Here is a 25,745-nt window from a genome sequence, read left to right as displayed (position 1 = left end):
TGTTCCTGGAGAGCCACCTTCCTGCAGATTTCAGCTGCTACCCATATCAAACACACCTGCCTGTAATTATCACGTGGTGTTCAGGTCCTAATTAATTGGTTCAGGTGTGTTCGATATCTGAAATCTGCAGGAAGGTGGCTCTCCAGCAACAGGGTTGGCCACCCCTGGCTTAGAGCCTCAATTAATCTGGGGTCACCACAGCGGAATGAACTCCCAACATGAACCGCATGTTCATGTCCACAGCGGATGCCCTTCCAGCCGCAACCTATCTCTGGTAAACATCCACACACTTATTCACACTCGTACACTACGGACAATTTTAGCCTACCCAATTCACCTGTACCACATGTCTTTGGGGGAAACAGGCGCACCCGGAGGATACCCACGCGAATGCAGGAAAAACATGCAAACTCCACACAGGATCGCCAACTGACCCAGCCGAGGCTCAAACTAGCAACCTTCTTGCTGTGAGGCAGCAGCACCTACTACGCCACTGCATCACCTTATTTAATATGAAATATTTAGAAATGTTTGTGAATATAACACGATGAATAATGACACTGTTTTGCTAATGCTGAAGTAAACACTTACTAAAATGTTTCAGTCTGTCATAAACATTTTAGCGAATCGGTTATTTTGAATCATTAGGTCCAATATTCAACAATTCACATAGTTCAAACTCTCTGCAGTTCACTCAAATCGTTTTAGTTAGGTTCAGCCTTGGAAATACATGTAGTTGAGAAATAGCTTTTAAAAGAGATCGTTTGGTGATGCTAATAGGCTTGTTTTTACAATCACTTGCTAAATAGAGTTGTTAATTTGGTTTGGATAATTCCGGATTGACTCGGTTCAACCGGTTGATCCGATTCAGTAAGAAAGATTCAAATGAACCACTGACTCATACTAGACTTCAGTCGTTGCATCCTCAGTATCTTGGGTCAGAAATACACAGCTCGCCATGGGGATTAAAACAATCTTGTCTTTGGCTGTAATTGCTCATGCATGCTCGTCCCACGGTAAGTCGTTAATTTCAATATGCTTAACTGACGTGGGCCCTTTTATCTTGCTTTTGCAGTGTATTAATTGTGGCAAAGTTGGTTTTATATTCACACACATTCATTCATTTTTGAACAGTGACAATTTGTGACACGTTGTTTTGAATATTCGGTCAGAAGTCACAAGTATGTCTTCAAAACAACATTATAGCGCTATTTGTGAAATAGACGTTGGCTGCTAATATAATTTCTCTGTTTAGAGTTTGCAAATAATCACTTTCTGAAGTCATATTAAGACGGTAAAAGTCTGAATGTGCTAATATAAAACCAACATTACCTCAATTGGGGATTATAGCTTACTATAGTGTGGCAAAAACATTTTTGTCATATTAAGACCACTTATGAAACTTCCTTTGCTTTAATTTTTATTGTACAATTTAATCTTATTTATTATTTAGTGTTTAACTGTATCAACTGAGGCATTGTAGAATTTCTAGCAATAATGTTTGAGTAAATAAAATTATGTATTATGTAATTCAAGAGATGCTGTGAACCCATTTAAGGCAATGTGTGACAAACCACATACTGTATAGCAATGACCAGGGTACAGAAGAGCTCTGCTGGCTGGGTTTTCTGTCTGTATAAACAAAGAACAAGTATAGAGCAGTGTTTACAGTACTTTTTATTTTTTTATTTAATGCTAGGCTATATATACAGCTGAAGTCAGAATTATCATCCCTTCTGAATTATTTGCAACCTTGTATATTTTTGTCTGTTTAACAGATTTTTTTAACACATTTCTAAACATAATAGCTTCAATACCTAAATAATTTCTAAAAGCTGATTTCTGTTATCTTTGCCATGATGTATGACAGTGCATAATATTTTGCTAGATATTATTTAAGATGCTAAATTTCAGCCTAAAGTGGAGTAAAGGCTGAACTGGGTTAATTTGGTTAAGGCAAGTTAGGGTAATTAGGCAAATCATTGTATAAATTATGTTTTTTTTCTTTAGACAAGTGGTTGTCAAAGTGTGGGTCACAACACAATGAAAAGGGGTTGATTGGTGATTTTAAAAAATCTCATATATTTTATTAAACTATTAGAATTATCATATTTTATCTATTATTATACTTTATTTGCGACCCCTGGAGTTATTATGCTAGATTACCATGACTAAATAAGGAGAATGATCTCCAAGTGGCTTTCCCAGAGATGGGTTGCGGCTGGAAGGGCATCCACTGCGGAAAAACTTGCTGGATAAGTTGGCAGTTCATTCCGCTGTGGCGACCCCGGATTAATAAAGGGACTAAGCCGACAAGAAAATTAATAAATGAATCTTCAAGTGGCTCCAAAATTAAAGCAAGAATAGTCTTGTGCTATAAACACTGTGGTCACTATTCTCATTAAGTGAGGTTAATATTAAATTAAACTAATGAATAACGATTATAAAAAATATGGTAAGACTGTTGTACTTTTTTGTGTTGCTAATATGCTTATATTCATATAGTTCCTATTGGTAAGTGTGCACAATTGTGTGCAATATTTGTATGCTGCTTATAACCACCTCCGAGCATAGTGGGGGTCGCGAGTCTCTGAAGTTATTTTAGGGGTCACTGGCTGAAAATTTTGAGAACCCCTGCTTTAGACAATTAAAAAAAATTGTGTTTAAGGGGGCTAATGAACTTAAAATAGTTGACAATGAGAGAGAATTGCTTTACAAAGAATTTTAGTTCGCCCCTAAAAGAAAAGACTATAGAAAGACTGAGACGCACACTTCCAATTAAATTGGAAATTTCTGTTAATTGATTAACAGTGGGGATTGGGTAACCTGCACATTCCCATGACAGTATTTGTTCAGTTAGTTGTTATACTTTTAGTCCATGCCTTATCAGAATTCCTGATGATATACATTAAATGTTTACTATCATTCATGTAGTGATTCTTTGTATTCATTTATTCGTTTTTATTTCGGCTTAGTCCCTTTATTAATCATTGTTTATAATTTAAAGTTATTTTTTAAGGCCCACAGCAACGTGACATAGTAGTGTGGTTTTCCCCACCCACCCAATTGATTGACAGTTGCCATGTTTCTATAATAACACTTATACACATGTCCATATAACTTTTGACCATGTCCATATAACTCTCTGTGATTTTAATAGGTGAAGTTTAATAGGTTTGAAACGTTTTTAAAACAGAGTATGTTTGTATGACAGTAAAGTCCCTAATCTAATTCTTAACCTTAATAATCATCACAGCCACATGGTGTCAGTAAATGTGCATATATGTTTGTGTGTGTGTGTGTGTGTGTGTGTGTGTGTGTGTACTCATCATTTCAGAAAGGCTTGAATAAACTCCACCACAAGTACATGAAATAAACTTACATGGTATTTTTGACTGAGCTCTATTTCAGCTTCATCAGTGTCTTTCTCTCTCATTGACTGCCGTTTATCATACATAACGCAGGAGAAGCAGACACACACATGGAAACGGTGGGTGCGTAAAAGCAGCTAATTTGCATTTAAAGCCATAATACAATAGCCATGGCTATTTGAGCTGAAACTTTGCAAACACATTCTGGAGACACCAAAGGCGTATCTTGCATCTTGTAAAGGGGGTAAAATAGGTGTCCTTTAATATAACCTGCACGTGGATGCCCAACTCTATTGTCCAGTGTCCTTCTGTGACAGAACCAATGAAAAATGTCTGGCAAAAGTTTGCTGTGATGATTATTGGCGATTATTAGCTAATGATCAAGGTCTAAGAAAAGTCAAGGCTATGAAATCATAATGGTCCATGCAATTTATTAATATTTTTTTTGACAGAAAGAAAAAGTTGAGATGCTTTGTACTACATGTATACCTATATGTCAACAAATGGGATGCTACTACTGGTGTGAATGCTATTATTGTTGTTGATTTGTACACCTATTTCTTGGTCTGATGCACAGAAACAGTGATAAATGTATAATTTGGATGAGTATTTTGTTCACTACTCATCCGTCACATTCTAAGCAGATGATAATCCTCAATTAGGTACATTTAGGCAAAATTTTATTCCATTGCATGTGTARGGTCCACCCAGTTGGCCCAATGCCGGTGTCCACTGGTGGATGAAGGTTCACTGCATGTTCGGTCTTTCCAGTGCACAATGTTGATTTATATTAAACTTAACTCATATCTGACTCCAATTTTARTATGAGGTGGTTTAGAATATTAATATATTTATCCTCGTTTTATCTGACTCCAATTATAAAACATTAAGAAGATTATATCAATATGTAATTTAGATAAATGTTTGAACCGTTTGTCTTCACTAGTAACTATTACATCCGTTCATTCGGGTGCTCATGTCGCTCAGAGAAATCGCCTCGGCCGAAGGCGTCCCTCACGGTCACACTCCGGTCAGTCTTGAATATTAAACAGAGGTAAATTGACTAATACTTTAGATGGCCGCTACCAGCGCGCTCGTTCTAAAATACTTTAGTTAGTCCCGCTTAGATGTACACCTTTGAGTTAAGACAATCATCATTTCTAATTAGAGGTTAGGGCATTAATATAAATGTACCCGACTACTGGACTCTATAGTAACTTTGGTTTTCACCAAGCCCATGGTTTCCCATATGAACTTAATTTAGAATAATATTACCTTCAAACAAAGGTCGGGTACCCAATCTAGGTTAGTCGTGCAACACCTTGTTGACCTAGACGGAAGTTATCGCCCTTTCCACCTAAGTACACATGAATCAATAYCAAGAGTCAGCCGGATCGCTAAAACACAATTAGTGTGCCAATGCTCCATCTCAATTGGATTTTAGTCCGTCTACTGACCTGACGCAAGACGTGCGGAAACAAGGATACAGCGTAATCTACTTGAATTAATAATTACAGAGTGAGCAAAATATGGTCAAACATTACAATTTATTAGTCAGGTAAATGTATTATGYCAATTCAATCAGTCAATTCATAAATGATCAATACAAAACATCAAATTATCAAAGATAAATCCAAGATGAAAAAGATGCATTCCTGACTTTGAAATATACATAACATGGGGCAGACCCCATGTTATGGGCTGATCTGGTTAGGCAGAATCGCCYTGAGCTTTTCTTAGSCCTTACCTTAAATAATCCAAGAATTCCCTCAAGGAAGGGGGTGTGAATGTATAACAAAAGGCATTCACACTTAGTGTCACACCCCTCACAGTGGTTCAAAAGATGCCTGAAGTTATATATTTATTGTTCTGATTATGTCTATTTCTGAGAGAATGAGACCATTGTACCAATCRCACTGAGACATTTCAAATGATATCAAACATGATAGTTAAAGTCAGTTTGGTTAATTCTAGAACATTCAAACATTGAAATGACCATATGWGTGAGTTGGGGGGATGAAGCAGACTCAGATGCAAATGCAGCAGGAACTGGTTTTTCCCGCATTCCCCTTGCTGAGTTGTGAAGTTACCAGTCTCTGTTTTCAGCTCATGTTTTGAATTGTCAAAGRYATCAGAATATTTGCAATATTTCAATTCTTACAGATAACCCCCATTTGATCCCGTGGGTCAGATATAAATGTGTCCATGGGGTCACTATGTATCCTTGTTGAGGTCGTTCAGGGGCAATTCAAGACAGTCTCTGCAGCATTATCAGTTGTAAGTCGTGTTCAGCAGGTAGCTAAACAGGTCCAGGCTCGTTTTCACCTCTTTTGATGAGCCTGACCCGAATGCACTGCTCATTCAGTCCATACAGGCCTTCATAGCTTCCACTGTGTCCTTCCCCTGACAAAAGTGTCCACGTCGTGTGGGCTTCTCATAGTCTGCTTCTTCTGATGAATCTGGTCAYCTCCAGATATGCAGACATCGGCATGTGGGGGTCTACAGTGTGTATACACTGCCTTCTCCCGGACACCTAAACAGCAACTTGATGGCTCAGCGATTGAACAGTTATGAACTTGTGTCATTCTGCATTGGAGAAAGTCATGAGGTTAAGCATAAAATATATGATCAAARCATAAAAGTCAGCAAGTGCGAGTCGTACAACTGGTCTCAGGTCTCTTTCAATCTGTTTAAATGGTCCAATCAAAAACAGATAAGTCTTTGTCACCACTGAGATRGGGTATAATRATAGGGAGAATATTAAATATTCTTGGTTTGRATTACTCAAGGTAAAGCTATCAAAAGGTCAGTGCAACTTATTAAAACAGTATAACAGGCAGTATGCATCATAAAACATATCATCATGACAATACATTCAAATAAATGACATTCATTTTCAAAATGAAAAAACGTGAAGATATTTGTCATACATGATAGTAATCACATTATTTAACCATAATTATGAAGGTATATCTATAATAATGTGTGTGTTTGTGTGTGTATGTTGTGTGGTGTGTGTGTTTGTGTGTGTGTGTGTTAGTGTGTGTGTGTGTGTGTGTGTGTGTGTGTGTGTGTGTGTGTGTGTGTGTGTGTGTGTGTGTGTGTGTGTGTGTGTGTGTTTGTGTGTGTGTGTGTGTGTTTATGTGCGTGTGGGGGGCTTGAACACAATTGATGGTATTTGTCAAATTTAAATGTCCTAGTGATTATTAGAAGTGTCCTCACTTCGGTTTAATTTTAATCACTTTAGCACTTATACCTGTTATTGGTGATAGATTGGAAAACCAGGGGCCCTCTGGTTTGTCAACCATCCCCACAACAGTCAGTGTATCTATGGCAAGTTCGCCTCTATTGAAGTTTTATACCATCAATTTGTTGTCAAAGCCATGCAAATGTGTAATTTCTTTTCAGCTGACAGAGGGTGTCAGAGGGTGTTTGTTGTCTCGTCTGTCATCAGATTAATTATTCTGTTCTATGTGTGTGAGGCTAATGTGTTTTGTTTGTATAAACATGGACAAAAGATCTTAACTAAAGAGATTTGACTCCTGGGTCTTTGAAGACTAAGGTGTTATCTATGTGCCTGGGTTTACCTGTGGCTATGTGTCAGTGTAATGCTCCGAACAATGGTAATCAACTTTTATAATTGGGTTGCAAAATTTTAGTCCTGTCTTAGCAGGGAGCCAGCATAAGAATGTGAACATGAGGTGTGTTCCGGCTCAAATTGATTCCATATAATATCTTTTACGGAGCATGTTAAGGTGCAATGTTCAAAGCTGGATCCTGTAAAAAATGCATTTTCATGGTTAATTTAATTATCACACTCTATACTCCTGTTTGTAGTTCAAACTGCAGCTATACAGGGGATAGCAGAGTTTTCTACTTTTGGAGATCAAAGAAACAAATATCATGAATTTCAACATAGTTAATTCCATTTTCATCCAGGACATGTGGTTTAACATGTGTATAGTATAAAGCAAATTTAAAAATGCCACTAGGATTCGTAACAATAGAGTCTGTTGCTATTGGTCTTTGCAGTAACCATGGTTTTAGTCCCATTGCTATTAAGCAATTTGGGAAGATTTTAACTATGAGATTTTTTTGTGTCTCTGTTTAATTTAACATGTAATAATTTACATCTTAGTTGAAGATGTTTTGTGAAATCACATAGCCTCCTAGAATGCTGAATCCATTGATAAGATCAGCTGTGGATAATTGTTATTCTGATGACTGATCAAAGACTTTTTCAGAGGACTCACTGCAGGAGGTGAGGGATTTGCCTCACAGGGGTTCTTGCTTTGAGATGCAAGTTGGGAGACTTTTGGCCTCTCAGGTTATGGCCTAACCTTTTGTCGCCCTCATTTGTATTTGTTTGATGTGGACCGGATCTTGAGTGTTCTTTGTTATTCGTCCGCCTAAGGTGAGAACAAAAGCAGAGAAGAACCATAGTTATTTTAGAATTTTCATCAGTTTCAAATTCAATCATGTGGAATTAATGTTAATGCATCATTTTGCAATATTAATTCTGGAAGCCACATGATGTTGCTGGTCAGATCTGTGAGTGTGTAACACCTGTTTACACAGTCTGCTGTATTCTGAGCATTATCTCCCAGTTCCGCTGGGGACATTTTTCTGAATCAATCAATGATTTTTCATTAATTTCAGTTCACAATCTAATGGGCCGATACCCATAGTTCATTTTTTTGCTCTCATTAACAGTCAGATCTGTTGGCAGAAATCATTTCACCCTTTTGGTGTTCTCTGCTTAACGGTTGTCATTTTATGGTGTGACTCACAGATTCTTAGATCTTTTGACCCATAAAAACTTTGGTAACTCTGAATGTTATCATATCCATCCCCCTTTCATTATTTTTCTGGTGAGTTTAACTCTCTGATCAAATTTTAATTGTAGGTGGTGTTTTTTCAGCGAGGATTATATTGGTTTACAATCAGTTATTCTATAGTAGTTCTGTCAGTGTTTTCATTAAGCATAAAGAAAGCAAACCTCCTCAAAGTGAATGTTTCATCTCTAGTCTTTAGTGCCATGATTGGCGATTATAATATAATGTACATTATTGTTTATTCCTAATGTAATTATATTATATTAAAATAGTATGTATTAAATATAATTATATCTGGTCTCTGGAGAGTGTTTTAGAACACAGTGAATTGTTTTATGCAATTACAGCAAACACATTCTGAGCATCTTATTATCACTGAGGTGAGACTTCTTTGCTCTCTGTCAGGCCATTTGAATATGAAAAGGTTTGAGCAATCAGGAGGTCTAAGGGCTTATTTAAAGCTAAAATCTTTTATATTTAGTCTGTTTCGAGATTAAATTAAAGTATAGTGGATATTTTAATTGATCAGCATCATATTTGAATTTATCACCATTAAATTTAAATGGCAAATTTCTGATTTGTAAAGGCAGAGTTTTCATTAGAGCTTATTTGTCTTTTTTGCAATCAAATCATTCTGTTCTGCTCACCTTTATTTTTCACATGCAAATGCCTTTAAACAGACTGTTGTTATTAATCCAATTTAAAAGTTTACAATTGTTTTTAAATCTTAAACCATTTTTTCCTGTTTTCCTTTTTTCCATTTTTCTCTTTTTTATAAAACAGTAGATTTAAAACAATGGATAGTTTTTGATTTAAACTTTTAGGATCTAATTTATGACTCTCCACTGAGTTCCAGAATATAATTTGGATGATGTTATTCCAATTTTAAGCTTCAACTCTTGCTGCCTAGCAGACAAAGAGATTTCAGAGCAAGGGATGGCATTTATCTATACTGCTGTTATCATGTCCCTGATAATCAAAGTGGTTTTGTCTAATTCTCAACCCCACCGGATAACGCATTCCGGTCTAACATTTTTGAGCATTTCCGACTCATTCTATCAATGTGTTTATATAGGGTGCGTCCAGCTTTCCCTCAACATTTCTAATAGGCAAAGAAGAATTGACTTACCACAGCAGCTGAAGATAGAATAGAAGATCCAAACCTCTTGGTTGATATAAATCCATTTTGTGCTGGAAAGACGTAACTCGCCTGAGTTGGGAGATCACGTCGGGGTCACCATTTTGTAAGGTCCACCCAGTTGGCCCAATGCCGGTGTCCACTGGTGGATGAAGGTTCACTGCATGTTCGGTCTTTCCAGTGCACAATGTTGATTTATATTAAACTTAACTCATATCTGACTCCAATTTTAATATGAGGTGGTTTAGAATATTAATATATTTATCCTCGTTTTATCTGACTCCAATTATAAAACATTAAGAAGATTATATCAATATGTAATTTAGATAAATGTTTGAACCGTTTGTCTTCACTAGTAACTATTACATCCGTTCATTCGGGTGCTCATGTCGCTCAGAGAAATCGCCTCGGCCGAAGGCGTCCCTCACGGTCACACTCCGGTCAGTCTTGAATATTAAACAGAGGTAAATTGACTAATACTTTAGATGGCCGCTACCAGCGCGCTCGTTCTAAAATACTTTAGTTAGTCCCGCTTAGATGTACACCTTTGAGTTAAGACAATCATCATTTCTAATTAGAGGTTAGGGCATTAATATAAATGTACCCGACTACTGGACTCTATAGTAACTTTGGTTTTCACCAAGCCCATGGTTTCCCATATGAACTTAATTTAGAATAATATTACCTTCAAACAAAGGTCGGGTACCCAATCTAGGTTAGTCGTGCAACACCTTGTTGACCTAGACGGAAGTTATCGCCCTTTCCACCTAAGTACACATGAATCAATATCAAGAGTCAGCCGGATCGCTAAAACACAATTAGTGTGCCAATGCTCCATCTCAATTGGATTTTAGTCCGTCTACTGACCTGACGCAAGACGTGCGGAAACAAGGATACAGCGTAATCTACTTGAATTAATAATTACAGAGTGAGCAAAATATGGTCAAACATTACAATTTATTAGTCAGGTAAATGTATTATGTCAATTCAATCAGTCAATTCATAAATGATCAATACAAAACATCAAATTATCAAAGATAAATCCAAGATGAAAAAGATGCATTCCTGACTTTGAAATATACATAACATGGGGCAGACCCCATGTTATGGGCTGATCTGGTTAGGCAGAATCGCCCTGAGCTTTTCTTAGGCCTTACCTTAAATAATCCAAGAATTCCCTCAAGGAAGGGGGTGTGAATGTATAACAAAAGGCATTCACACTTAGTGTCACACCCCTCACAGTGGTTCAAAAGATGCCTGAAGTTATATATTTATTGTTCTGATTATGTCTATTTCTGAGAGAATGAGACCATTGTACCAATCGCACTGAGACATTTCAAATGATATCAAACATGATAGTTAAAGTCAGTTTGGTTAATTCTAGAACATTCAAACATTGAAATGACCATATGTGTGAGTTGGGGGGATGAAGCAGACTCAGATGCAAATGCAGCAGGAACTGGTTTTTCCCGCATTCCCCTTGCTGAGTTGTGAAGTTACCAGTCTCTGTTTTCAGCTCATGTTTTGAATTGTCAAAGGTATCAGAATATTTGCAATATTTCAATTCTTACAGATGCAATAAAAAAATTACTTAGAGAAACTGAAGGGGATTGCTGGTTAGCATGATGCAAAGTACAGTACAAACACTCATATAAACTCACAAAGTAATTTCCTATGCTCATTTTAGATAACAGTTTGAATGCTGGTAATGCTATAAAAAGCATTTCGGATTTACTGTTGATGACAGACTGCATTACGCTCTCAAGCGCCTCCTTTAAGTAGTGAAAAAGTGCCTGTCTCAGATCCTGGCTTCACCAAAAGGAATATCTGTCCACACGGAGATACTGCTGTTTGACAATTTTACCATCTAGAACTAGTATCCGTCATCTGATCAGCAATCATGGGGGTCAGAAAGCTCTTATTGTGCATTATAGTCCTCCATATCTATGGTAAGTACACAAGTATGTCACTTGAATTGCTTGAATTCTTATTGTAGAGCTTTTGTGCTATTATATGACATTGTATATCAATGTACTGAAATTATGAATGTACTTTTTTGTCTGGTAATGTTATATAACTGTGTGTTACAGATGGCTTTGAAAGCAGTTTTGGTGTTATGATGGAAAACAACGAGACAATGTATGAGTTGTATGAGGATTATGAAGGCTATAGGGGAAATTATTCCAGAAACTTTTCCAAAACGTTTTTCCTGAACATGTCCAGCCAAAAATATCAAGGTAAAATTTTCTTTACATCCAAAAGCAATTAGTATCTGAGCTTTTCACACTAAAAATATTAAGGTTAAAAACGATAGAAAAGAGAGAGAGAGACCACTTGGAAATTGTCTGGATTTACAATTGATAAAATATGTATGGTAAAAAAATTCATTTTAGTTTGTAAAACAGACAGGTTTCTATTTATTTTTAGACAACACAATGCCATTGATTATTTTAAGAATACAATAAACAACATCTAAATATTAAAATGTTCACATAAACTCACAACAGTAAATTCACATTTACTCCAAGTGTATTTTGCTCATTTCACTTCTCTGATTAGAGACTCATAGACCGTCTGATATTTCATTTGACTATTACAACATAAACTTGAGCAACATTTGAATGCAGAAGGAGAAAACAGAGAGCATCCGATTTCATTTCTGCTCTGACAGCAGCAATACTGCGGTGAATGGTGTGGGGTTGTCTGACATTACTCAGTCACATTCTGGCATATTAATTAATGAACTTTGTTGTCGTGCCATGTCTACAGCAGACGTAATGACATTATGATATCTTTCCGGGGACTATTTTCAGCTGCTGCGTAATATCATTGTGCCTGCTGCAGCCATGATACTGCGACAAAGTTTCTTAATGTAACTACAGAACAGTCAAGCTTTTATTAACTATATTTTTATACATTAAAGCAATTTACAAACTAAACATTCAATGACAGTAACAGTGACTTAAATAATAAAACACTAATAGGGCAGATAATAATTATAATAATAAATAATTAATTAAATTAAGTAGTGTTGTCAAACAATTAACTGCAATTAATCTTATCTGATAAAAGTTTGTATTTATATATAATACATGTGTAGTGTGTATATTTAATGTTTAAATACAAAATAAATATATTTACATATATTATATTTACACACACACACACTTAGCAACCCTTCGATTTTTTTTATTTTATTTTTTTTTTTCTTCTTTTAAAAATATTTTTCAAATGATGTTTAACAGAGTTAGGATATTTTCACAGTATTTCTGATAATATTTTTTCTTCCAGAGAAAATCTTATTTGTTTTATTTCGGCTAGAATAAAAGCATTTTTAAATTTTTTTTAATCAACATTTCAGGGACAAAATTACTAGCCCCTTCAAGCTATATTTTTTCTCAATAATCTACTGAAAAAAACACTGTTATACAATAACTTGCTTAATTACCCTAACCTGCCTAGTTAACTTAATTAACCTAGTTAAGAGTTCAAATGTCACTTTAAGCTGTATAGAAGTGTCTTAAAATATATCTAGTAAAATATTATTTACTGTCATCATGACAGATAAAATAAATCAGTTATTAGAAATGAGTTATTAAAACTATTATGTTTAGAAACGTGTTGAAAAAAAATCTCTCAGTTAAACAGAAATTTGGGAAAAAAATGAACAAGCGGTCTAATAATTCAGGGGGGCTAATAATTCTGACTTCAACTGTATATACACTTTACCCTGTACTAAAATGGCAGCTCTATTGACGCATTCCTTAAAATAGACAACAGCAGGGTAGGCAACATCTAATGTATATATCTATGGTTCAAATGCATGAGCTTTTACACTTAAGATAGCAATCTAGTCACATCTCTAGAAGTGGACAAAAGTGGAAAAGCTCCATTTACACTGTTTTTTACTTGTGATTTTCAATACACACCTCAATACTAGTGTAAACTGGACCAAAACCTTTAACCCAGGGTTTAGGAATGTATAGTGTGACTTTAAGAAAACCCAGTAATTGTTAACCTCGAGTAATCATGAGCAGTGTGATGCAAAACTACCATATTAATAATAACAGAATACAGAGCCCTTTATTAGTCACCAATATTTGTCTCGTTGTGTTCTGAGAACATTTACTGTTGATGCTTTTTGTTTGTTGGATTACAGAAAACATCTGGTTTGAAATTGTCGGAGCCATTTCACAAATTTATGACATGCAGCCATGTAACAGCTCTGATCTAGACGGAGTGAAATGCAACATTACACGGATTTCATACAACATCTCAGGTGACGCTGTTGAGTTCCTGAAAGGCTCGCTGGTCACCCGCTTCATGCCGTTTTTCTACATCTTCATCATCCTCATCAGTTTGCCTCTGAACGCTTTGGCTTTGGTGACGTTCACCTGCAGGATCAGAGAAAAGAAACCAGCTGTGATCTACATGTCTCACCTGGCGTGTGTGGATCTGCTCTTCGCCCTGCTGCTGCCTCTGAAGATCCACTACCAGCTGAACGCTTCTGATTGGCTGTTTGGTGAGGCGGCGTGTCGTGTGCTCACTGCAGCTTATTACTGCTACATGTACTGCTCCATACTGCTGATGATGTGCATGAGTGTGGACAGACTGCTGGCCGTGGTGTTTCCAATCGCCTCTTTAACCTGGAGAAATGCGAGGAAAGCCTCGTTCATATGCGCATTAGTCTGGCTGCTGGCGCTCGCTGGTACTGTGCCACTACTATTAATGAGACAAACATTCAGGATTAAGGATGTGGGCGTCACTTGCCATAATGTGCTGTATAACACACAGCTGTATGCATATCTGTTCTTCATCCTCTCCTGCTTGTATTTCTTCTTGCCGCTGGTCATCACTTTAGTGAGCTACTCCAGTGTCATATATGTGCTCAGTGTAAAGTCCGACCGCATTTCTTCATCTTCATCCAACAAAAGGAGAGCTGTGATCATGACTATCTCTGTGCTGAGTGAGTTTGTGGTGTGTTTTGCTCCAACTAATGTCATCTTGTTGCATCACTGTGTTCGATTAGCTACTGAAGGCAGCACTGAGGAGGGGAAATACTACATGCTGGCTGTGTGTTTGGGCAGCGCAAGTGTTTTTCTGGATCCTCTGCTGTACTATTATGGCTCATTTCAGTGCAGACAGAAAATCAGCTCTCTGTTTTGGTGGAAGAAGACCAAAAGTGCTAGCACACCATCAAACACAAACAATCAAACACAATCCTCTCACTTGAGCTGTGAGTGCACTAAGGCTAAAGTTACGAATTGAATTGACGATAACTATTTTGCACTACCAGCTTTCATTTTTATTGTTTAATACAATAGCACTATGGGCCCTATCGTACACCTGGCGCAATAAGGCGTGTTTGGTGCGATTTGTTGCTATTTTCAGACCAGCGCAAGCCTAATTTTCATGCTTTGCGTCACGTTGTTTAAATAGCAAATCCATTTGGGCCACTTTGTGGGCTCATGGGTGTTCCAGTCTAGAAAGGAGGTGTGTTAAGGCGCATTGTTGGCGTGGTGCTATTTTAATGAACTGAAATAGATTGCACCATTGACCCTCTAAAAGCAGGTCTAAAGTCCAGCGCAGAGCGCGTTAGTTATGCGCCTATGTGGTTTCAAACGCGTACACATTGCTTAATAAACAAAGGATGTACAGCAATACACAAATATCTTTTACATATGAATTAAAAAAAAGGATTAAAATGTTACAAAAATTATTATTTTCTACATAAATATAAAAAACACTCCATTTCGGGAGGCTTTTTTCAGTTTATTCATGACAATTTGCACTTGTATAATGTTGTTATTATTATTAGTGGTATTATTTATTACATGCATATTTATATTTGCTTTAATAAAACAAGTTTAGATTTGTCCACCTGTCAGGTTTTGGAGATGTATGCATCACCATATGGGGCATAAAAATAGGACGTGTGTTTGGATATAACTCAGTTTTTTGAGCACACTTCATTATTATTGTTCATTTATTTATTTGCTGGAATTTAGAACTGAATTTAGAAATAGTTTTGAAACAAGTCTTTGCGCTTAATAAACAAAATTAAATATGTAGGCTAATGGGTGTCTTCAGTGGAGTGCGTACAACACCGTTCCTTATCTGCAAAAGTAAAGGAGTAAAGTAAATCGTAAAAATAAAATAAAGAAAAAGCAAAGAGGCTAAATGGTGGAGGCTCGTTCTTTATCCTTGCACTGCAGATGGTCTGTTAAACAATTTTCTCACTAGCGTTCAGTTTTTCCACTTACAAAGTCCGCCATATAAATAGCAAATGCGCGTGACTCTTAAGGGGAATGAGAGATGAGACTCTGATTGGTTTAATGCACGTTATGTTCAAAACACGTGCGCAGAGTGTATTTTTCCGTTCTTAAAATAGCAAAAGTGGATTCGGACATGCTCTTAATGCTTTTGAGCCATGTGCTTTAGACTTTGCGCCTAGATCGTTAAAATAGAGTTATGTTATGACACCTACTTATAATATGTTATTAAGGAGGTAAGATAAGGTGGGGGCTCGTCCGGGATTTAAACCCAGACTTCACACACATTACAAAGCAATAGGAGAAATGGAGAACACATAAGCCGAGCAACACTACAATTTTCTCACCAAGTTCAATCTTAAAAGAAAAAAAAAAAAAAGAGTAAAAAAACACTTTAGTGAATACGTTCATATCCATATATGCTTGTATATCATGTTTGTTTGTCACTGTTATTGACTGTTTAGCTCCATCTTGTAACTGAATAATATGTAGATTAATGCATCAACGTATGTATTATATTAATGTTTTTGTTTTGGTCAGCTTTGCATTTAATTAAAGAATTAATAAACTGTTACAGTTCAGAACAATGCTTGTGTCTAATTTTTACATTTTGTGGCAAGTAGCCATGTAACAAGTGGGATAAAGTACATCCAGCCAATTGTTTTCGTAGAGTAAAACCAAAGTCCCTTTAAGGCAAGTCATTTCACTCTGCAGCCATCTTTGAAACACCTCTCTAAAATTTCATATTAGGAATCGCTAATAAAACTAAACAACAGCTGTCTCCTTAGTTTTATTTCTAAACCTTCTAATCACACAAAATCTGCAGAAACTACTAAAAGGCGGTGCTTCATTCGTCATGTTGACCGTTACACGTTTCCCCATTCAAAACTATACGAGTGACACGTCTTGTGTATTTCATAGTCTTTGAAAAAACCCTTCAGGCTTACATATCAGCCCTCTCCTTCATGTCTGCCTATGATCTTTATTTTGCAATAACAATTGTCTGCAAGTAATTTATCCCTTGGATATAAATACCTTGAAGTGTTGTGATTAACCAATCAGAATCAATATTTCCGAGAGCCATGTATTAATATAATCATAAGAGATTTTTAACCATCATTCATCTCTTTTTCTGCATGACAATGTCTGTCAATACAAGATTTCTCATTCACTCTGCAGTAGGGTAATATGCAATTTGACAAATCTCATCACAAAGTCATTTCATATCCTTAAAATGATATAGTAATGTACACAGTAGTACAGGGTTTGACCCCTTTTGCATTCAGAACTGCCTTAATCCTCCGTGACAGAGATTCAACAAGGTACTGGAAATATTCCACAGAGATTTTGGTCCATATTGACATGAAAGCATCACACAGTTGCTGCAGATTTGTCGGCTGCATATCCATGATGTGAATCCCACGTTCCACCACAATTGGTAATAATGGACCCAAAGTGTGCCAAGAAAATATCCCCTACACCATTACACCCCCAATCCCAGCCTAAACTGTTAATACAAGGCAGGATGGATCCAAGCTTTCATGCTGTTGATGCCAAACTCTGACCCTACCATCCGAATTTTGCAGCAGAAATCGAGACTCATCAGACAAGGCAACATTTTTCCAATTCTCCAATTTTGGTGAGCCTGTTGTGCTTTCAGAGATGCTCTTCTGCATACCCCAGTTGTAACAAGTGGTTATTTGAGTTACAGTTGCCTTTCTATCAGCTGAAACCAGTCTGGCCATTCTCCTCTGACCTCTGGCATCAACAAGGCATTTGCGCCCACAGAACTGCCGCTCACTGGATTTGTTTTTTTTTTTTTTTTTGGACCATTGTCTGTAAACCCTAGAGATGGTTGTGCATGAAAATACCAGTAGATCAGCTGTTTCTGAAATACTCAGACCAACCCGTCTGGTGCCAACAACCATGCCACATTCAAAGTCACTTAAATCATCTTTCTCTCCATTCTGATGCTCGGTTTGAACTGCAGCAGATTGTCTTGACCATGTCTACATGCCTAAATGCATTGAGTTGCTGCCATGTGATTTTCTGATTAGAAATATGCGTTAACAAGCAGTTGAAAAGGTGTACCTTATAGTGGCCGGTGAGTGTATATCACAGTATATGTAATATTGACCAGGTGGAATGGAAAGGCCTACTTCTTTTTGAAAATGTAAAGTACATGCTTAAACATGTGCTCATTTGTATAATAATTTTTTCTTTATTTTATGTAGAACATATAAAATCATATAATCAAATACTTGGTTAAGAATGTATAAATATTAAATAATATATATATGATATATATAAAACAAAACAAATAATTGCTAACCCAAAATAAAATAATGCTGAATAAAATGTGAAATGTAAACACTGCTCTTTCAAGTTTGCAACGCTTTCACCATGCTGTTACTCACACAGTAAAATCCTCGAAAATAATTCAAATCAAATTTTACTCAGTTTAGATAGTATTTGGTCCCTCTCTTAATTGAGTTAAAGTTACTGAAGTTAATGAGACAATGTAATGATTAATTGGTGATGATTGAGGATGATGAACACCTCCTGTTATTAGGCAGAACAGAAGAGAAACACAAAACTACTACTCACTTCAATCACAGCCTTAAGCTGCAGTCACACTTGACATTTCCCCCTTATAGACTTCCATTCATACGCAGAGTCATGCGTTAAGTTTCGCTGTTCGCTGTGATGCAAAGTTCAAGCTTGGTGAACTCTGACCTGCGAAATCGCATCACTTGACTGCGTGAGACCAATCGAGGATCAAAACATTACCTCTCTGGACAGAAATTTAAAACACGGAGCAATCGCTCGCTTTTTTAATGTCTAATAATCTTGTTTATCCCGCACTTTTTTTCATAAATAGGGAGGGACCAAATACTCTCTGAACTGAGTCATTTTTACTCAGAGGATTTTGCTCAGCGCCTGCATCCTGATTGGTTGTCTAAATGATTTAAAAGTAATACCATAAGCAATGTATTTTGCGACATCTAAAAATAAGGGATATACTTTACCATACTATGAAAGATAGCCTTTAAAAATACAACATATATTGTCATATTGTACAGCCCTGCTCTCCATGTCATATAAGGCCAAATGAGCTCAATGGAGGCTTAAGTTTCAGTGATGTCACCAAATATAAGTCCTAGAACAGGAGTGACTGAGCACTGAAGACTGAAGAAACACTGCATGAAGAGTTTCCTTGCTTTTAAAAAGTTAGAAAGTGACTCCTGATTGGTACTCATGAAGGTCAAAACTCTTTCGATTTTAATTATACTCGTGCATACATGCAGCGTCACCTTAAATGGTAAGTGTGTTCATTTCAGTCTAGTTTTGTGTGGTTTATCTTGTGCAAACTTTAAGGGAACATTATTTTAGGTTGCTGGTTTAAATTGTGTGTGATTCTATCATGATATTGACTGATTAGCATTGTAATGATTACTGTATTGTCATGCTATTGAATTTCTAATATTAACTTAAATATATGCTTGCAGGATAATATAGCTGTGGGTCAACAAAAACAAAACATCAAAGCTAAACTAGTTTTAACTCGATGCACTGCGGTCTAACAAGATTAAAGTGCGCTACAATGGATATTTCAACCAAAAGAAATGATGTTATTGTTTAGTCACTCTTGTTTTGTGTCTGTGACATGTATGGTGTTGTTCTGTGAAACATAAAAGAGGAGGTTTTAATAGTATGTATACAGTTGATGTCAGAATTATTAGACCCCTGAATTATTAGCCCTCCTGTTTATTTTTTTCCCCAATTTTTGTTTAACGGAGTGAAGATTTTTTTACACATACTTTTAAAAGCTCATTCCTAATAACTGATGTCTTTTATCTTTGCCATGATGACAGTAAATAATATTTTACTATATATTTTCAAGACACTTTTATACAGTTTAAAGTGACATTTAAAGGCTTAACTAGGTTAATTAGGTTAACTAGGCAGGTTGGGGTAATTAGGCAAGTTATTTTATAGCGATGGTTTGTTCTATCAACTATCAAAAAAAATTGATTAAAAGGACTAATAATTTTGTCCTTAAAATGTTGTTTAAAAATTGAAAACTGCTTTAATTTTAGCTGAAATAAGACTATATTCTGAAGAAAAAAATATTATCAGACATACTGTAAAAATGTCCATGCTCTGTTAAAGATAATTTGGAAAATATTTAAAAAGGGAAAAAAAGTAAAGGGGGGCTAATAATTCTGACTTCAACTGTATATACATTTTATATAATTTTTCATGGTTTTAGTATAGCAGCATGTCTCAAAGTATTTTATAAATATCATAACTTTTAATATTGTTTAATAAATATTTCTTTGAATGTCTCAGTGCTGCCAACTTGAACATTTAAGAACATTAGAATATTGTTCATTTTTTTCAATGCATACAAATGAATGCAGAGTGATTTCTGTCATGTCTTTAACATCCTTTCTGTAATTTTGCTTTGCACAAAGAGCCAATTAGTGCACTCGTTTTCTCCCAATCATATGGTCATTTCCTCTGAAGCTCTCTATGTGCCTTTTGTTTTCCCAGAATCTGCATTACAATGACAGCAATCTAATTGCTATAAAATGGGCTGCTAATAGTGATTCCAGGAAATTATTTAGCCACACATCCCTAATTAGGGCCTCTTTGCAAATGAGACTTGGCTTTTAGTATATTATGTGCTCTAACTGATGGTGTTTTGCTCTGTTTGGTTACAGACAGCTCTGGGAGGAACACTGAAAGGACCGATGAGCAAACAGAGGACAATGTGCTTCCAGTTCCAGCTCCAAAATTTAAAAATGTCCCTAAAGGTAAAGGGGTCTCAGCATTTTTTGCTGACATAAGAAGTGTACTGCATGCAACCAAATTGTGGATGACACAAAACAGAAAATACAAGTGTTGTAAAATTACAATGCATTATGCAGGCATGACTCTGGACTATTCTGTCAAAGACACACCTACGTTACACAGAGCCCAACATGGAAGTTTGTGATTGGGTCAGCCCAATGTCAATAAAGAAAAGAACCAATGGGCTGCAGATTATGTCTCACGGCTGCTATGTCCGGAAAAGAAACATCTTACTTTCAGAGCGTGACAGCTCACAGCACCGACAATCACTTAGCCAGAAAAACATGACAGTCTGCTAAGTGTTTCATGGGCTGATCAGATCATAAGAAGATGATCAGCATCAGCCTGGTCCAACAAGTACGTCGACCCAGCGGGAAACTACTCGGTCTGCCCCTGGCCACAACAGGAAAAAAAAAAAAACTGCATTAAGGCGTTAATTTTGACAGCACTAATATTGAGATATTGCATCAAAGGACATTGTGAAGTTTTAAAGAATAGTGTTGGATATTTAGCTGCCCTTTAATGTTCTCATATTTATGAAAAACATTTGAAGTTCTAAAGCAGCTGTTTCATTAAAAAAGACGTGATAGTGTCATTAGAAACTGAACTGAATATTACTTTATTTTAATATAGTCAGTAGTGAACTGAGGTGAGCCGGTATAAGGCTTGAAACTCTAACCGTACGTTCACACCGAAAGCGGCGAGAGCGTCCAAGGTCGCTCTGGCCGCCCTGGCGACAACGCTCTCTGCCTTTAGCTCCTGCGGCGAGAGCGTCAAAACTCGCTACATTGATCTCGTATTTAAAGGAGCCGTTGCAGCATATCAGTTACATTCCTGCATAAAACATGTTTCTAGCGTGAAAATGTTGCGTACTTCTTATCAAATTCATACAACAATGGAAGATCAAGTTGCGTGTGGTGTGGCTTTGCTCTATTTATCCAATGTGTCCATATGTCTGAAATATCCTGAAGCAGCAATACTGTTTTGTACTGTCACATCGCGTGAGATTCCCGCTTTTTTAAGATAAATTTATATAACATTAATGAACATCAGTAACTCGCCAGTAACTTATTTAATGTATATTCCTGTAGGAAAAAATTGTAAATAATTGGAAATCCGGTGACCGCAATAATCAAACCCTTGGGAACAACTGTGGTCGGAACCAAAGTTCACAGGTCTGTGTTCTCTGAACTGCTATCAAGCGATGGACGTCTTCATTCTGATTGCTGGTCGCCGAACCGCGTCATAGCTCATTACCATAAAGTTGACTTCATTTCAACTCTCCTCGACGCTCACGCCGGTGAAGACGCGCCGCGCTGCTCCTCGCCGCTTATCGCCGCCTATCGCCGCCGGCTCTCATTAAAAAGGAATGACTTCCGGCTACTTTGACCCTCTCGCCGCTTTCGGTGTGAACGCACGGTAAGGCTGAAAAGGAGTCCCACTCCGGCCCAGGGTTCGAGTCTGCTGAACGGCGGTTCCAGAAAAGCCAAAAAATAAAATAAACAAGTAAAGTTTTTCTGGATTGCTTTTGAAAACAGTGTCAGTTGGGGTAAGGGAAGGGTCAATCGGTGCTTTTTAAAACACTATGGGTTGGGTTTAGGAAAGGGTGGGGGAGATCGGTCGGTTAGTCAGTCGTTACGTGAGAAAAGTAGGCTCGAATGGCACTCGTGAGAGAAATTTGAGATCTGAAAAAGCGTACACATCGACCTCTGGCGGATTTGCAAAAACAAAAACTGCAAAATAAGCTAGCTGGTGGGACACATTTTACTACCTCCAGAAATGTATATAGGGGTATGTAATCAGAATGAGCCTGCGTTGTATACATCAATGCACAGTGCTCATGAACATGCGCCCTATACTGACACTGAGGAGAGGAAACTGTTGAATTGTTGTTGTTATTTGTATTTAATGTGCACACAAACGTGTTCTTATAGCTACATAATACTCAGATTGAACTACCAAAGACACATGGAAGGTGTTGAGGATATTTTTGGACATATTTCTGGACCATTGCTGTCTATGGAGGATGTGGGAGCTCTCAGATTTCATCTAAAAAATCTTAATTTGAGTTTTGATGATAATTAAAGTTCTCAGGTTTGCAATGACATGAGGGTGAGTATTTGACAGTAGAATATTTATTTTTGGATGAACTAATTCTTTAATGACCATATGTTTCCATTATGTAGTAGTACCCCATACAGAAATCTTCTACAAGAAAATATATCCAAATAACTCAGGGATTTTGTATTGTTGATATCCTTCCTTCCCTCTGCCTTCTGTAGGAGCGTATGAATGCTTTCTTCCACCAAGAAATACTTCAAGTCGTGTACTCAAGCTCAACACTACACCAATCCCTGAGCCATGCCACACTTCAGTTGATGCTGTTGAGTTCCTGAAAGGCACGCTGGTCACCCGCTTCATGCCGTCCTTCTACATCATCATCATCCTCATCAGTTTGCCTCTGAACGCTTTGGCTTTGGTGACGTTCACCTGCAGGATCAGAGAAAAGAAACCAGCTGTGATCTACATGTCTCACCTGGCGTGTGTGGATCTGCTCTTCGCCCTGCTGCTGCCTCTGAAGATCCACTACCAGCTGAACGCTTCTGATTGGCTGTTTGGTGAGGCGGCGTGTCGTGTGCTCACTGCAGCTTATTACTGCTACATGTACTGCTCCATACTGCTGATGATGTGCATGAGTGTGGACAGACTGCTGGGTGTTGCGCTTCCCATCGCTTCTTTAACCTGGAGAAATGCGAGGAAAGCCTCGTTCATATGCACATTAGTCTGGTTGCTGTCGCTCACTGGAACTGTGCCACTGCTTTTAATGAGACAAACAGTTAGGATTAAAGATGTAGGCATCACTTGTCATGATATGTTGAATGCCAATGACAAAACAATGTTGTATTATGTGTACCTGTTCTCCATCCTCTCCTGCCTCTATTTCTTTGTGCCGCTGGTCATCACTTTAGTGAGCTACTCCACCATCATATATGTGCTCAGTGTAAAGTCCGACCGCATTTCTTCATCTTCATCCAACAGAACCAGAGCTGTGATCATGACTATCTCTGTGCTGAGTGAGTTTGTGGTGTGTTTTGCTCCAACGAATGGCACCTTGTTGTATCACTGTGTTCGATTAGCAAGAAGAGGTAAAAGCGGTGAAGGAGATTCCTCATATTCAGCTTACATGTTGGCTGTGTGTTTGGGGAGCGCAAGTGTTTTTCTGGACCCTCTTCTGTACTATTATGGTTCATCTCATTACAGAAAGATAATCAAGTTTGTGCTAAGAAGGAAAGAGCAGAATAATTAGCCCCATGTACCCTAACTGTTACCTAAAACCAGCCCTGCAGCATCATGTGAAACTTAAAGTGTCCTTATTATGCTTTTTGCTAAACAATACCTATCATGCAGTGTGTAACTCATTCATTCAATTTAATTCAGCTTACTGCCTGATTTATCAGGGGTCACCACAGCAGAATGGACTACTCTGGCATAAGTTTTAAGCAGCAGATGCCCTTCTAGCCTCCGTGTGCAATGTCTAGCAGTGTTTAACTCTTCAAATGTATTTACTGAGAAATTTGTGATGTGAAACTTGCGATGTGTGATGAATATACAAAAATTAAAGTGTTCTGCTTTCAACCATTGTGGATTTCTAGACCTATTAGTTTTGGTCTGATGCACAGCAGTGATTCATTTTTCTGTTTGATATATCTCATTATTAATTGCCGATAACACACAAAGCATTATTGTAATTGCATGTCATTTTTAAAGCAGATGTTTACCTTCAGAAAGGCAGGGGATTGATGGTTCCCATGCTTTACACTGTACTGCATTTAAATAAATTCTAATTTCGATGCTTATTTTTAGATGTCTGTTCAGTTTGTATGGTCATTGCTTGTGGATTATGTAAGATACATCATTGAAAGACTGCAAGTTAGGTACAGAAAACACAACATAGTCTACCACAATTTAAACCTCTAATTTTGGAAGAAAATGGCTTATACACAGTTTTAAATCAAGCCGTAAAGTGTTAGCATTATCTAATTCTTCCCCATAGATATATACACTAGATATCGCATAGGGACCCTGAGCATGTGTCAATAGTGACTAAAAACTGGGCTTATGCTAGTTTTGATTAATAAAATCAGCAAACAATGCAAAAGAAATAACGAGATGCTGCGGTGCCAGAATAAACTTGTGTTATTGTGAAGTGAAGTAGTCGTTCATAGCGGAGATTCATTAACAAACGAATCGCTTCCTCCGTCAGAACGAGAAGTGAAAGCAGGAGAGTGTTTCAGGCAACATGAAGCTGCAGGCCCGAGACCCAACCGCACGCGCAGATCTGCTCGGCTCAGACGGCTAGACCTGCACTTCCAGACCTTCACAGTGCCACCTGCTGTTTAAAAGATCGACTAACCTGAATTCAGCTGCTTCTAAATTGTAATATAAACTATTTTTCTACTATAAAATATTACGCTTTGATTGAATACATTATTATATGAAATATTAAACATACTAGATTTTTATTTGATGCATAAATTCTGTTGTATTTTTATTAAATGCATTTGTAAATAGATATTGTTCAGTTACTTCAATATTTTTCAGACAGTTGTTGTTGTTTTTTAATCATTAGGCATTTATCAATTCGTATTGAGTTGAGGGAATGAATATTATTTTCATATACAATAAATTTCTTCACATAGCCTACATAAAATTATAGTACTCTGAGTAATTTTCTCACAACAAACTTTTTTGTGTACTTTTTCAGTCAAGTTGTAAACAATGCATATAAAAATTGTGAAAAATAATAATTGGAGTAATATTTTTACGTAGAAAATAGCATCAAATGCTTTACATTCTTGTTGGGGGAGATTTTTTTTATTTCTAGAGCAAAAAAAAACTGGAAATATCTGCAGCCTTTGGTGCACTGTATTAGTGTTGGCAGAGTCCCCCCTTTTTAAATTGTAATAACAATCTGGGGAAAAAATACACACCACAAGCGAATTATTTTTGATTTAACCGAAGAAAGCTCATATTGCAAATTCTATGCAGATTAACTGATATTTTGATTTCCAAAAACGTATTTGTAATCATTACAGAACCTATTAATAATTGCAAAACTATATTGTGTTACTGTTATTGTCTTTGATAGCACTTTCAGTTAGATAATACAGTAATATACCTATATAGCACTAAATTAATAATCGCGTTATATATTAAACATTTTATTTTTACATTTTTACTTTAAAGTTTTCTTTTTAAATTTTGCCAGAAA

At 36.9% G+C, this 25,745-nt stretch overlaps 1 protein-coding gene across 7 annotated transcripts; it reads left to right on the top strand.

Moving 5' to 3' along the window:
* Positions 1-119: 119 nt before the first annotated feature.
* On the top strand, positions 120-24,330 carry f2r2.1 (coagulation factor II thrombin receptor 2.1). Of its 7 annotated transcripts, none has more exons than XM_073934191.1 (4): positions 936-1,016; positions 11,032-11,293; positions 11,435-11,581; positions 13,504-16,196. In XM_073934191.1, the coding sequence occupies exons 2-4, from the start codon at positions 11,245-11,247 to the stop codon at positions 14,610-14,612; spliced, it is 1,305 nt and encodes a 434-aa protein (XP_073790292.1). In that variant the 5' UTR covers positions 936-1,016; positions 11,032-11,244; the 3' UTR covers positions 14,613-16,196.
* The last annotated feature ends 1,415 nt before the right edge of the window (positions 24,331-25,745 follow it).

This window comes from Danio rerio, chromosome 21 (assembly GCF_049306965.1).
Source record: "Danio rerio strain Tuebingen ecotype United States chromosome 21, GRCz12tu, whole genome shotgun sequence".
Classification (NCBI taxonomy): Eukaryota; Metazoa; Chordata; class Actinopteri; order Cypriniformes; family Danionidae; genus Danio; species Danio rerio.
Note: the sequence above shows the minus strand (reverse complement) of the source record. Positions and strands in the feature narration are given on the sequence as shown.

Coding starts and splice junctions, on each gene's coding strand:
- f2r2.1 (XM_073934191.1), top strand. CDS start 11,245: ATGGGGGTCAGAAAGCTCTTATTGTGCATTATAGTCCTCCATATCTAT. Junction 11,294..11,434: donor TATAGTCCTCCATATCTATG/GTAAGTACACAA, acceptor TGTGTGTTACAG/ATGGCTTTGAAAGCAGTTTT. Junction 11,582..13,503: donor GTCCAGCCAAAAATATCAAG/GTAAAATTTTCT, acceptor GTTGGATTACAG/AAAACATCTGGTTTGAAATT.